At 40.0% G+C, this 12,957-nt stretch overlaps 1 protein-coding gene across 1 annotated transcript in view; it reads left to right on the plus strand.

Moving 5' to 3' along the window:
• The first annotated feature begins 1,300 nt into the window (after positions 1–1,300).
• The window catches only part of LOC102860637 (chromosome unknown open reading frame, human C3orf17), a 22,764-nt gene continuing 11,107 nt past the window's right edge, over positions 1,301–12,957 (plus strand). Inside the window, exons 1-5 of the mRNA XM_006902989.1 lie at positions 1,301–1,403; positions 8,994–9,148; positions 10,919–10,998; positions 11,330–11,461; positions 12,210–12,287. Of these exons, the coding sequence (XP_006903051.1) occupies positions 1,301–1,403; positions 8,994–9,148; positions 10,919–10,998; positions 11,330–11,461; positions 12,210–12,287 (548 nt within the window). The remainder of the gene's footprint in view (positions 1,404–8,993; positions 9,149–10,918; positions 10,999–11,329; positions 11,462–12,209; positions 12,288–12,957) is intronic.

Below are 12,957 nucleotides of genomic sequence, written 5' to 3' on the forward strand. Positions count from 1 at the left end.
ATGCTATCCCTTTCTAAGGAGTAGCTTCTCCCAGAAAAATGTCCAAAGTATGAGAGACAAAGCTTTATCATCCTTGCTTCCAACGAACATTCTGGCTGCACCTTCTGCAAAACATATTTTTTTGTTCTTTTGGGAGTCCATGCGATAGTCAGAACTCTTCTACAACACCACAATTCTACAGAGCACAATTCTAACTTGACACACATGGGATCACCATCAGTCAGATTCCTTTTGATAGCCACTGGTGGTGGTAATAAAGTTAATACAGAATGGGACTTTAGCCTGGGAAATGTGATGTGAGTTTGAGGGGTCAAGGGAATTGAGAATTTTGGTAAGAGATGAATTGGGAGAAAACAAGAAGTTCGTGGCGAGACTTGATCCCACTCTGGACATGTTACCAGGAGAGGTCATTTCCTGGAGACGGGCATCATGCTTGGTAAAGCAGAGGGCCAACAGAAAAGAAGACCCTCAAGGGGATGGATTGACCCAGTGGCTTCCACAATGTACTCAAACACAGTAAGAACTGTGGGAATGGTACAAACAGGGCAGTGTTTTTTTCTGTTGTACACAGATTCACTAGGAGTTGGAATCAACACAACAGCACCTAACAAAAACAATTCAGTGACACGGATAGCATTAATCGTGTTGTGCAACCATAACCTATGTTATTGTTGGGTGTCATTAAGTCCACTACAATATACAGTGACCTTATAACCAATAGATTTGAACTTTAATCTGTACCATCCTCACATTCTGTTATACATAAGCCCATTGTTGCAGTCACTGAGCCAGTCCATCTTGAGTCCTCATTTACATATATATATATATATATTATATACACACACACATCACACATATATATAGTTTTGCAAGGAATGGCCCCTCCTGACAACATTCTCGAAGTATGTGAGATGACAGACAGATGTGTTTGTTTTCGCAATCCATGGGATATTCAGTATTTTTCTCCGTCACCACAATTCAAAGGCCATATCCTTGAAAACCCTACGGAACAAAATTCTACTCTGGAGTGCAATTCTATCCTGCACACATGTAGTTGCTAAGACTTGGACTTGACTACAGAGCAACTAGCAACCACCATACACAAGTGATTCTGATACCAGATTTAGACAAGCAGAGGCTGGATGAGTCTGGATCATCTGCAGCTCAGTATTTAGGTTGCATCTTTCTGTGCACCGCCCATCTGGCCTAGCCCCGCCCCTGCTTCCCCCCGCCCCTCCTTTCCTTTCTCAACGTGGTTTCGCCCAGTTCCGCTTTCTCGGCTCCTCCCACGCCGCTCAAGATGGCAGCGATGTGGCCGGGCCTTGAGCCGTGGAACCGCGTGAAGATCCCCAGACCTGGGAGCTGCACCGCCGTGACCGTAAGGGACCCTGACGCCGCCCTTGGTAAGTGAGATGCTCCAGCATGGAAGTGGCGGCTGCCCGAGAGCAGACGTTTCCGGAGGCGGCCCGCTGGTCAGACAGCGCACGTGGGGCGGGACTTCCTGCGCCCGCGGGCTCCTGGGACGGGGCGCTCGGCTGTGTGCACTGGATTGGGAAGTTCTCAAAAGTAGATTTTCCATGTATTTTGGCTTTACTCCTAGCGTACTTCCCTAAACTAGCGTTCAGCTTCCACTGAGTGACGTACACAGGTTTTGGCTAGGGCGATGAAAGGGTGGAGAGAGGCGGGCATAGTGCTGTTTGAGAGGACTCATGTCAATAGTAACTCACTCTACTCCCCTGTAGTGGTGCTTACTCATGAAGTTCCCAAGGTTATGGATCGTAACAGGAATAGTGCCTCATTATCCACAGAGCACCTGGTGGTGAAAGCTGGTAGATTCCGAAGCGCTGACCTTTTTGGGTTAACCGTACAACACTTAATGTACTGGCCATCAAAGTGTAGGAGCTCTGTTTATCCCTCAGTGAATTAATTTCCTATTTCTGAGGAGCTTGCAGAATCACTTAATCACAGTAGATTTAAGTTATAATGTGTTTCCCTCCATTATCTTACCTGTAAAATGAATTTAGTTGTCCCTACCAGTCAGCAAGCTTTGTCAAGTTGATGCTGCCTCAAATCTATGCACAACAGAATGAAACACTGCCTTGTCCTTCACCCTCCTCACAATTTCGCTGTGCTGCTTGTTATTTGCAGTACAATCAGGGTGTCAGTCCATCTCCTTGAGAATCTTCTTCTGCAATGACACTCCAACATTCCAAGCATGATGTCTTTTCCCAAAAGCTTTCTTGATAATATATATATGCAAAGTGTGTGAGATGGTCTTAACTATTCTTGCTTATAAGGAACATATTAGCTACACTTACCAAGACAGCTTGCTTTGTTCTTTGACATTCAATGGTATATTCAATATTGGACGTTAACACAATTCATAAGCATTAATAATTCTTCAGTTTTCTTTAATTTTTTTGGTCTAATTTTCACATGCATATGAAGTAATTGAAAAATACCATGGCTTGTATCAGCTAATGCCTTAGATCTCAAAATTCTTGCTCTTTAGCACTCTGAAGAGGTATTTTACAGCAGATTTGTCCAATGCAATATATCCCTTGATTTATTGACTACTACTTCCATAGGCTGGATTGTTACAGAATCCAACCCATAAGGAGCCCTATGTAAACAGTGGTAAACTATGCTGCAATCTCAAAGGCACGTGGTTTAGATCCACCAGCTGCTCTAGGAGAAAGATGGATATATCTCCTCTCATGTGATTTATGTCGTCTGAAAAATCTGCTGAAGAGTCATCTGTGAGTCAGTTCCAACATGATGGCACACAGCAGCTTCCATGGGAAGATGACCAGCTAACAGGAAGAAATCCAGATTTATTGCCATACCCCAAAAAGATGACAGAATATGAAAATTATCAAACAATATCATTAATACCACACGCAAACAAAATATGGCTGAAGTGTATTAAAAAACGAGCTAGAAGAGTTGTTTTTGTTATGTGCCGTCGAGTCACCAGTGACTCATAGCGACCCTTTGTAAAACAGCCCTAAGCCCTGCTCTATCCTGTGCCAATCTTATTGTCTCTGACACACCTACCTCCATTACCCCTATTATTGAATAAATCCATCTCATCAAGGGTCTTCCTCTCCTGAGCTGCCCCTCTACCCTCCCAAGCTTGATGTCCCTCTTCAAGGACTGGTCCCACCTTATAACATGTCCAAAGTATGTCAGACAAAGTTTCAGAATCCTTGCCTCCAAGGAGCAGCCTGGAACCTGTTTGTTCTTTTAATAGTCCATGGTATACTCAATAATCTTCTCCAGCACCACAGCCCAAAGGCATCAAGTCTCCATCATCCCTAGTCATTGTCCAGCTTTCTGATGCATGTTGTTGTTGTTGTTATATGCCGTCGAGTCATTTGCGACTCATAGCGACCCTATGTACAACAGCCCTAAACCGTGCTCTATCCTGTGCCTGTATCAAGCACACCTTAGTCTCCAAATTGACGTTATTGCTCTTCAGTACTTGCAAGAGGTCTCTGACAGCAGACTATCCCAATGCAATTCATATTTTTAATTTCTTGGCTGCTTATACCAAGAGTGTTGATTGTGGAGCCAAGCAAACTGAAGCTGTTAACAGTCTCAACCTCTTTACCATCCATCATGATACATACATACACAAAAAAGACATCTATCATGATAGTAAAGAGCATATATACAAAAAAACTGCCAGAAAGTCAAGATGGATTCAGAAGTGGTTATGGCACCAGGGATACCATTGCTTATGTCAGGTGGATCTTGGCAGAAGCCAGAGAATACCAGAAGGATGTCTATCTGTATTTTATTGACAAAATTATGACTAACACTGAGTAGAATGGGACTCCTAGAATACTTAATTTTGTTTATGTGCACCCTATATAGAAATGCATCTAAAACCTGATTTGCATCTAAGAACTGGACAATGAATAAGGATGATAGAAGAAACATTGAGGCCTTTGAAGTCTGGTTTTGAAGAAAAGTATTGAATATCCCATAGACTGTCAATAAATAAATAAATAAATAGATGGATGGATGGATGGATGGATGGATAGATTACGGAGATGGTAATCCTAGAACACTTGACTGTGCTTATGTGAAACTTATACTTGGACAAGGAGGCAGTTGTCAGAACAGAGCAAGGAAACACTGCATGGTTCAAAATTGGGAAGGGTGTGCATCAAGGATATGTCTTATCTCCATATCTTTTCAATCTGTATGCAGAACAGATTATCCAGGAGGCTGGGCTCTAGGAGGAGAAGTGTGGCATCAGGATTGGAGGTAGACTTATCAGCAATCTGCATTCTGCTGATGAAATAACCTAGCTTGCTGAAACTGAAGCACTTGCTGCAGAAGGTCAAAGACTGCAGCCTTTAATATGGATTGAAGTTCAACGTCAAGAAAACAAAGATTCTTACCACTGGGACACTTGGCAGCATCATGATAGATGGTGAAGAAATTGAGATTGTTGACAGCTTAAGTTTGCTTGGCTCTACAATCAACAACCTTGGTACCAGCAGCCAGAAAAGTAAAAGACTAATTGCATTGGGAAGTCTGCTGTCAGAGACTTCTTCAAGGTACTGAGGAGCAATGATGTCAGTCTGGAAACTAAGGTGCACCTGATAAAGGCCATGGTCTTTGCCATTACTTACTATGCTTCAGAGAGCTGGACAGTGATTAGGGATGATAGAAGGAGAGTTGATGCCTTTGAGCTTTGGTGCTGGAGAAGAGTGTTGAATATATCAGGGACTTCTAGGAGAACAAACAAGTTCGTCCTGGAGAGGGTGAAGGCCAGGTTGCTCCTTGGAGGCAAGGATTCTAAAGCTTCATCTGACATACTTTGGACATGTTCCAAGGAGGGACCAGTCCTTGAAGAGGGCCATCATACTTGGGAGGGTGGAGGAACAGCACAGGAGACACAGGAGAGAAAGGCTCTCAGTGAGATGGATTGATCACATCAGTGGGGTAATAAGGATAGACGTGTCGGAGACAGTAAGATTGGCAACAGGTAGAGCAGGGTTTAGGGCTGTTGTACGTAGGGTCGCCATGAGTTGCAAATGATTCAATGGCACATAACAACAATAGCCAGAGTACACCTTGAAGGTACATACTTTGGGCATGTTGCTAGAAGAGGATAGTCTTTGGAGAGGGACATCATCCTTGGAAAGGAGAAGAGAGAAAGGCCCTCAATCAACTGGATTGACCCAGTCACTTCAGCAGTGGCCTTGAGTGTATCAGATTATGAAGATGGCACAGGATAGGACAAGTTTCAGATCCGTTATTCATAGAGTCATTTAGGTTGTACTTCTTGTACTCGGCTCAGTGGCTCCTAACAACTTCTACAACAATGTCAATTTTTATGTGCTCACTTTTTTAACAACTTTAATTTTCTTAGATTAGTTCTTTATATATTGCATAGTGATTGAAAAGACCATGGCTTGAATCAGGTGCACCTTAGTCTTCAAACTGATGTCATTGCTCCTCAATTTGAACAGGTTCCTGACTGTAGACTTTCCTAATGCAATATGACTGCTGGTACCAAGTGTATTGATTGACTGTAGATGCAAGTAAGATGAAGTCATTGACAGTGTCCATCTTTTTTCCATGTATCATGATGGTTCTTGTGTTGGTCCAGTGGTGAGAATTTTTGTTTTCTTGACATTGAGATGCAATCCATACTGAAGGCTGCTGTGTTTAACCTTGTGCAGCCAGTTCTTTAAGTCCTCTTACACTTTTCAGAAGCAAGGCTGTATCATCTGCCTAACCAAGGTTATTAAGGAGTCTTCCTTCAATTCTCATGCCACATTCCTCTGCATAGAGTCTAGCTTCTCAAATAATTTGCTTTGAGTACAGATTCAAGATGTATATAGAGAGGATACAACCCTAATGCACCATGTAGTACATTACTTTAAGCCAGGTAGTATTCCCTTGCTCTGTTCACACAGTAGCCTCTTGATCTAGGTATAGGGGGTTTTTTTGGTGTGTGTATACCGTCAAATTGGATCTGACTGGTACAGGAGGCGACTGTTCCTCCTTCTTCAGCAGAGCATCTGGTGGATTTGAACCGTGCACTTCTGGGATTGCAAAGGTATAGGTTTTGTGCAAACTGAATTAAGTGTTCTGGGAGCTCCATTCTTCTCAATATTAAGCTATAATTTGTTATGATCCACAAAAGTTAACATTAGTAGATTGGATTAGTGTTGCCCATTTTTAATCAATTATGCAATTATTGTGCTATGAATTACACTTTGAAAAGAAAAACAAGACACTCATCATCAAAAAGAACATTTCAAGGTTTATCCTGTAACACTGTGCTATCACTGATATGATAATGCCTCTAAGAATACAAGGAAGACCTGTTAATATAACTGTTGTTCAGATTTATACATCAATCACTAAATCCAAAGATGCAGAAATTGAGAATTTTAATGAAGAAGAATATGGCATCAAGATTGGAGGAAGACTCATCAACAACTTACTGTATGCAGATGATATAACCTTGTTCACTGAAACTGAGGAGGACTTGAAGCGTTTTTGCTGCAGAAGGTCAAGGACTGCAGCTTTCAATATGGATTACACTTAAACATCAAGAAAACAGGTCCTCACCACTGGACCAATTGGCAACATCATGATAGTTGGAGAAAAGATTCAGGTATCAAAAGATGAATTGCTTTGGGAAAGTCTGCTGTCAGGGACTTCTCCAGAGTGCTAAAGAGCAATGATGGACTAAGGTGCATCTGGTCTAGCTTTGGTCTTCTCAGTTCCCTGCTGTACACCTGAGAGGTGCACACTGATTAAGGATGACAGAAGAAGAATTGATACCTTTGAGTTGTGGTACTAGGAGAATGTTAAGCATACCATGGACCGCCAAGAGAAAAAAACAGGTCTGCCCTAGAGAGGGTGAAACCAGATTGCTCTTTGGAGACAAGGATTTTGAAACTCTATCTCACATATTTGGGCATGTTGTTGTTAGGAGGGATTAGTCCTTGGAGAAGGCAAACATGCTTGGGAGGGTAGAGGGTCAGCACAAGAGAGGAAGACCCTGGATGAGATGGATTGACACAGTCACTGTAGCCATGTGGGGGCAGGTGTATCAGACAGTGAGGTTGGCTCAGGATAGAGCAAGATTCATAAGTGGTGTTTAAAGGGCTATTACGAGTCATAGTCGACTTGATAGCAAGTAACAGCTCCAGCATCTGTAGTCTTGAAGTGATTAAAAAGGCATCAACATGCATTCATAACATGTACCAACACAGGAGGTGATTAGAATGAAAAAGTTAGAAACAAAGGACTGGTAGTAGAAAACATGACTTTGGTTAATAAAAATGAGGCTGGAAATTACATGACAGAGTTTTATACAACCAGCAACGTATTTATTGTTAATGTCAGATTGCTAGGATTTAATGATGTTGTTTAGGACAGGATCTGTAAACGAAAGTTTTCTACAAATGTATATTGGTATTGCGATTATTAGGCTGTGGGCATAGTAATTTACTTTCTTGGCTTTTTCCTTTTTTTTAGGTTATGGGAAGTTGTTTAGTATCTGTCTCAGTTTGCCCATTTTCAAATAAGAATAAAAATCATACCTCCATTATAGTCCTGCTTTAAGGAATGAATTGATATTACAGATAAAACATTTAGAACATTGCTTGATATGGCAAATAAACACTTAATAAATTATTAGTGCTGAGTACTTAACACACCATCTATCCATCACTTTTCTTTCCTGATTCAGTCCATTAATGCTCCCCATTTACAGTTTCATAATCCCTTGTGCTCAATATAAATTCCTCATCAAGATTTGTGTTAAAACTAAAACTTTTAAAAAAAAGCTTTACAAACTCCCACAACCCAAACATTCAGGTCCACTATAGGACCAAGTAGGTAGAACTGTTCCATTGGGTTTCCAAAGCTGTTGTCTTTACATGGAACTCTGATAGCATAGTATTTATGTGTCCTGCTGCTGCCTGGAAGGCCCGTGGTTTGAATCTTATCAGCTGCTTTTCAAGAGAAAGATGGGCAGTTTTCTCTTGCAAAGATTTATGACCTTAGAAACTGATGGAGGGTAATTTTGAGGCAGAACTGATTCCATGGCCATACGTTTGATTTTTGGTTTGGAGAAATCTTGACACAACCCAACTGCCACATCTGCCCAAAAAAGCAAGTGGTAAGTTCAATCCTTTGAGCTTTTGTTTGTCAGGGAAGCATTACTTTAACCACTGTGCCAGACATTGGCAGCTGTGCCCTTTAACCACCACTGTACTGGGAGGTCTTGCTTAAAACTATAGACAATACATAAACTCGATGATGGAGTCAGATATTTATCAAATGCAATAGTTTTCAGTCACCATTGTGCTTTTTCAGAATATATTCTTATGTATGTCAAAGTAGTATCCAGATAATTAGCACTGGTTTTTAAGAGTATAAATTTTGGGGAGCTCTGGTGGTCTAGTGGCAAGAAGCTGCACTGCAACCCCAGAGGTACATGGTTCAAATCCACCAGATGCTCCTGTACCAGTCACATCCGATTTGACGGTACACACATAAAAAAAACCCACAAAAACAAACAAACAAACAAAATCTAGGAAAAAATCTCTCATTTAAAAAAAAGAGTATGAATTTATGTTGTCTTTTGTTTCTATCCATAGCACAAAGGGAAATTTAGAGATGTTTACAATGTAAGTTGTACTAGCAACATACTTAACTGTAGTTTAAATACCAAATGACTGCAACATTTTCATGTCAGAGATGATTTAAATTAGGATAAAATATGACAGAAAGTCTCTCTAACAGATATCTTCAAAAGAACTTTTTTCCCATGTCACAATTTCCCAAATTCTCACCTATTTAGAATAACTGTGTTTTTAGCCTTGAGGCTGACTGTGTTAATCTGTTATTTTTCCTTTAAAACAAATAAATGGGTATGTTTCAGCATAATTTTTATGTATTACACTCAATGTAGGATTGTATCCTAAATCTTAATAAAATCTCTGCTTTAGATCTTTGCATTGCAGCTGTCATTAAACAATGTTGCCTCGTCACACTGTCCCTGAAGAGCCAAGCCTTAGATGCAGAAACAGATGTGTTGTGCTCAGTCATTTACAGCAATCACAACAGAATGGGCCGCCACAAGCCCTATTTGGCCCTCAAACAGGTGAGAAGGAAGCTGTATTTAATACCTGTATTGTCACCTACTATTTTGTCATTTTGAGAAATCTCAATATACTTGTGATTTATTATCCAAAAACAGCACATCAGCAGAGAACTGCCAGAAGTGCAGGCCGGGTTTAGAAGAGGCCATGATACTAGGGATATTATAGCTAATGTTAGATGGATCTTGATGACTGAAAGCAGAGAGTACCAGAGAATGTCTATCTGTGTTTCATTGACTGTGCAAAGGCATTTGATTGTGTGGATCACAACAAACTGGCTGACTCCGAGAAGAATGGGAATCCCAGAACACTTGATCGTGCTTACGTGAAACCTACACTTGGACCAGGAGCCAGTCGTCAGAACGGAGCAAAGACACACTGTATGGTTCAAAATTGGGAAGGGTGTACACCAGGGATGTGTCCTATCTCCATACCCTTTCAGGCTATATACAGAACAGATCATCTGGAAGGCTGGGCTCTATGAGGAAGAATGTGGCATCAGGATTGGAGGAAGACTGATCATCAAACTATGTTATGCAGATAATGCAACCCTGCTTGCTGAAACCGAGGAGGACCTGAAGCGCTTGCTGCAGAAGGTCAAGGACTGCAGCCTTCAATATGGATTGAAGGATAACATCAAGAAAATAGAGACTCTCACCACTGGGCCTATTGGTAGCATCATGATAGATGGTGAAGAGATTGAGATTGTTAACAGCTTCAGTTTGTTTAGCTCCATAGTTAACACCAGCAGCCAGGAAATTAAAAGATTAAGCATTGGAAAAGTCTGCTGTCAGGGACCTCTCCAGAGTATTGAAGAGCAGCAGTGGTGGTTTGGAGATGAATGTGTGCCTGATCCAGGCCTTGGTCTTTGCAATTACTTGCTATGTGTATACAGGCCATGGTCTTTGCAATTACTTGCTATGTGTATACAGGCCATGGTCTTTGCAATTACTTGCTACGTAGAGAATTGATGCCTTTGAGCTATGATGCTGGAGTAGAATAAAAAGGTTTGTCCTAGAAAGAGTGAGACTAGGCTGCTCCTTAGAGGCAAGGATTCTGAAGCTCCATATTATGTATTTGGGCATGTTGCAAGGAGAGGGACATCATGCTAGGGAGACTGGAGGGACAGCACAAGAGAGGAAGTCTCTTGATCAGATAGATTGAGTGACTGGGCTTAGAGGTTGGCACAGGATAGAGTAGAATTCAGAACTGTTGTACATAGGGTCGCTACGAGTTGCAAGTGACTTGATGGCACATAACAGCAACATTTATTGTAGACTTTAATTACTATTTTCTTAAAAGTATTTAACAAATTATTTATGTTAGAAAGAAAATAATGTTCAGAACAATTTATTTTCTTCTGTTGAAAAAAATGTCATTATTTTTCATTATATATAATAAAGAAATGAATTATAGTGCCTTTTTTTATCAGTTCCAGAATATAATAATTTATAAGATACATCAAGAAAAAATAATGTACTTAAAGAAACATTAAGATAAAATTGTAGTTTATTTGTTGTGGGATGTATAATCTGATTAGTGTAATTGTGTATATAACAAGTTGTGGTATTTATTGGTTTTCTGAAATATTTGGAGCTTAAAACAAAATTGATCCTTTTAGGTAAGAACTTTGGATTTCCTTTAAGGGGCAAAGTAGCCTGTGGTATTCAGTGTCTTCATACTTTGGAAATCTGTTCTCTCTTTGCCTTTGGTCATGTTTTATGAGCAGTCCATTATATACATATGAATTTGAATTGCTCTTCTTCTTTTAGGTTGAACAATGTCTAAAACGTTTGAAACACATGAATTTGGAGGGTTCAATTCAAGATCTTTCTGAGTTGTTTTCTTCCAAGTAAGTGATGTAGTTGCTTTATGGTGCACTGGGTCGGGAGCTTGCTGTCCCCTCAGGATCTCACTTTAGACTTTTCTCTGCTTTGGTTTTAGAATATAACCAATTATACTTCCACCGTTTGAACTCAGTTTAAACAAAGACACTTGGTACTTATGCTAGTAAATGTCCTCCCACTGGCCTGTGGGAAAGACTTGGGAGACATTGATATTTGGGCCACAATAGGCTGTAATGAAACGTCAGTGGGTTGTTACTGAGTACAACTATCTCCAGTTGAGTGTAAAGCAACTCTATCTTTGAATGAAATTAATATGTTTTTCTCTTTCTTGCTAAGTGAAAATCATCCGGTTACTACTAAAGACTGTGTCATCCCCAGTCAACCAATGGTAGAGTTGGTGCTGATGAAGGTTTTAGGAGCCTGTAAGTTGCTACTCCGCTTGTTGGACTGTTGTTGCAAGACATTTCTGTATCCTTGAATCGATTTAAATCTCTTAATTGTTTGTATATATTTTTTAACATTTCTGTTCAAAACTAAGGGTAGTATAATTCTGGGTGTTACAACTTGAGAAGTATTATTAAAGTTTTGCTTCATGGCCTCTTTTTCCATGATGAATTGCCTATGTGGCCATTATCAGAGATCACCTGCAGGTATACATGCAGTATATTTTAAGAACATTTGTAATTATAAATATTTAATCTTTATAGCTAAACTGTAAAAATGAAATTTAATAATAGAGGCTCTAGTAGAATATACATTACTTTTTAATTCCCAATTACTTAAACCTTTTTGAAAAATTTTGGTTTTGGCAGAAGTTTATAGTACAAATGCATTTTCCATTCAACAGTTTATATACTTTTTGTTTTGTAACATTAGTATACAGTTACCTTAGTGTAACCGTGTTCTTCTCCGCAGGCTCCCCATATCCATCATCCTTCTTTCCTTCCCCTTTCTGCTTTCAGAGCTTTGTTTGGGGCACATGCCCTTCTGGCCTCATATGGGTGATTGCTCTGAGGAGTAATTATTGTTCACATTTATGAGTCTCACAGTTTCAGGTTTGGTTGGTATCTAAGGCCTCTTGGGGTGATAGAACATATATATCTTAAAAGTAATATTGCCAAGAAGACACTTGATTCAAATCTATCTTTTCATAAACATAACTTAAGAGACTAAAATTATTTTAGTTATGCTTTTTAACCTTAACTTGATTCTGCAGCTTGACTGTAAAACATCTTGGTTTGGAAGAATTCATTATATTAAACCTGGTGATGATAGGACTGGTTAGCCGGTTACGGTATGTTTATGGCTTTGACATTTTCACACCTTTTTTATATCTGCCTGTACCTGAGCTTCTTATAGGTAGTTTTCATGTGGAATGTTAAAGATACAGACAAATTCCCTTTCTTTTCATGATCAGGATTTATTTGGAGTTATGTTAAAGGATTGGGTTTTGACTATGAAGCCATGGAATCAGCCCAGTATAGAACAACTAACCAAGCAAACTCCTAGGATTTTTGTTGTTTTGTGTCTTAGAGTCAGAACCAACCTATAGCTGAGCCTCGAATGGGTTCTTAGGCAGTAAATTGCATAGGTGACTGCCCGTCCATCTTTCACGGAGCAGTGGGTGGATTTGAACGCAGTGCAGCTTCTTACCATTAGTCCACCAGAGCTCCCTCTCCTAGAGATTAGGATCTGGAATAATAAAATCATTCAGCATTTAGGGCCATTTAAGTGTTCTTGGATGGCTGTCACTTGATTTTATACACCATTTGGGTTTTGTGTTAACGACAATAAGAGAGATTTTTTTTACTTTCTATTTATGTGCTATTTTAGATAACAGAGATGACAAAGAGGTTGAGTTTTCAAGCATGGAAATACAAAGGAAGAGGAACAGTTGTAAGCAGACACTGGTGATTGGGACATGGAATGTGAGAACCATGAATGTAGGAAAGTTAGATATTGTT

Source organism: Elephantulus edwardii, unplaced genomic scaffold, assembly GCF_000299155.1.
Source record: "Elephantulus edwardii isolate Elephantulus edwardi_28Jun2011 unplaced genomic scaffold, EleEdw1.0 scaffold00489, whole genome shotgun sequence".
NCBI classification, from domain to species: Eukaryota; Metazoa; Chordata; class Mammalia; order Macroscelidea; family Macroscelididae; genus Elephantulus; species Elephantulus edwardii.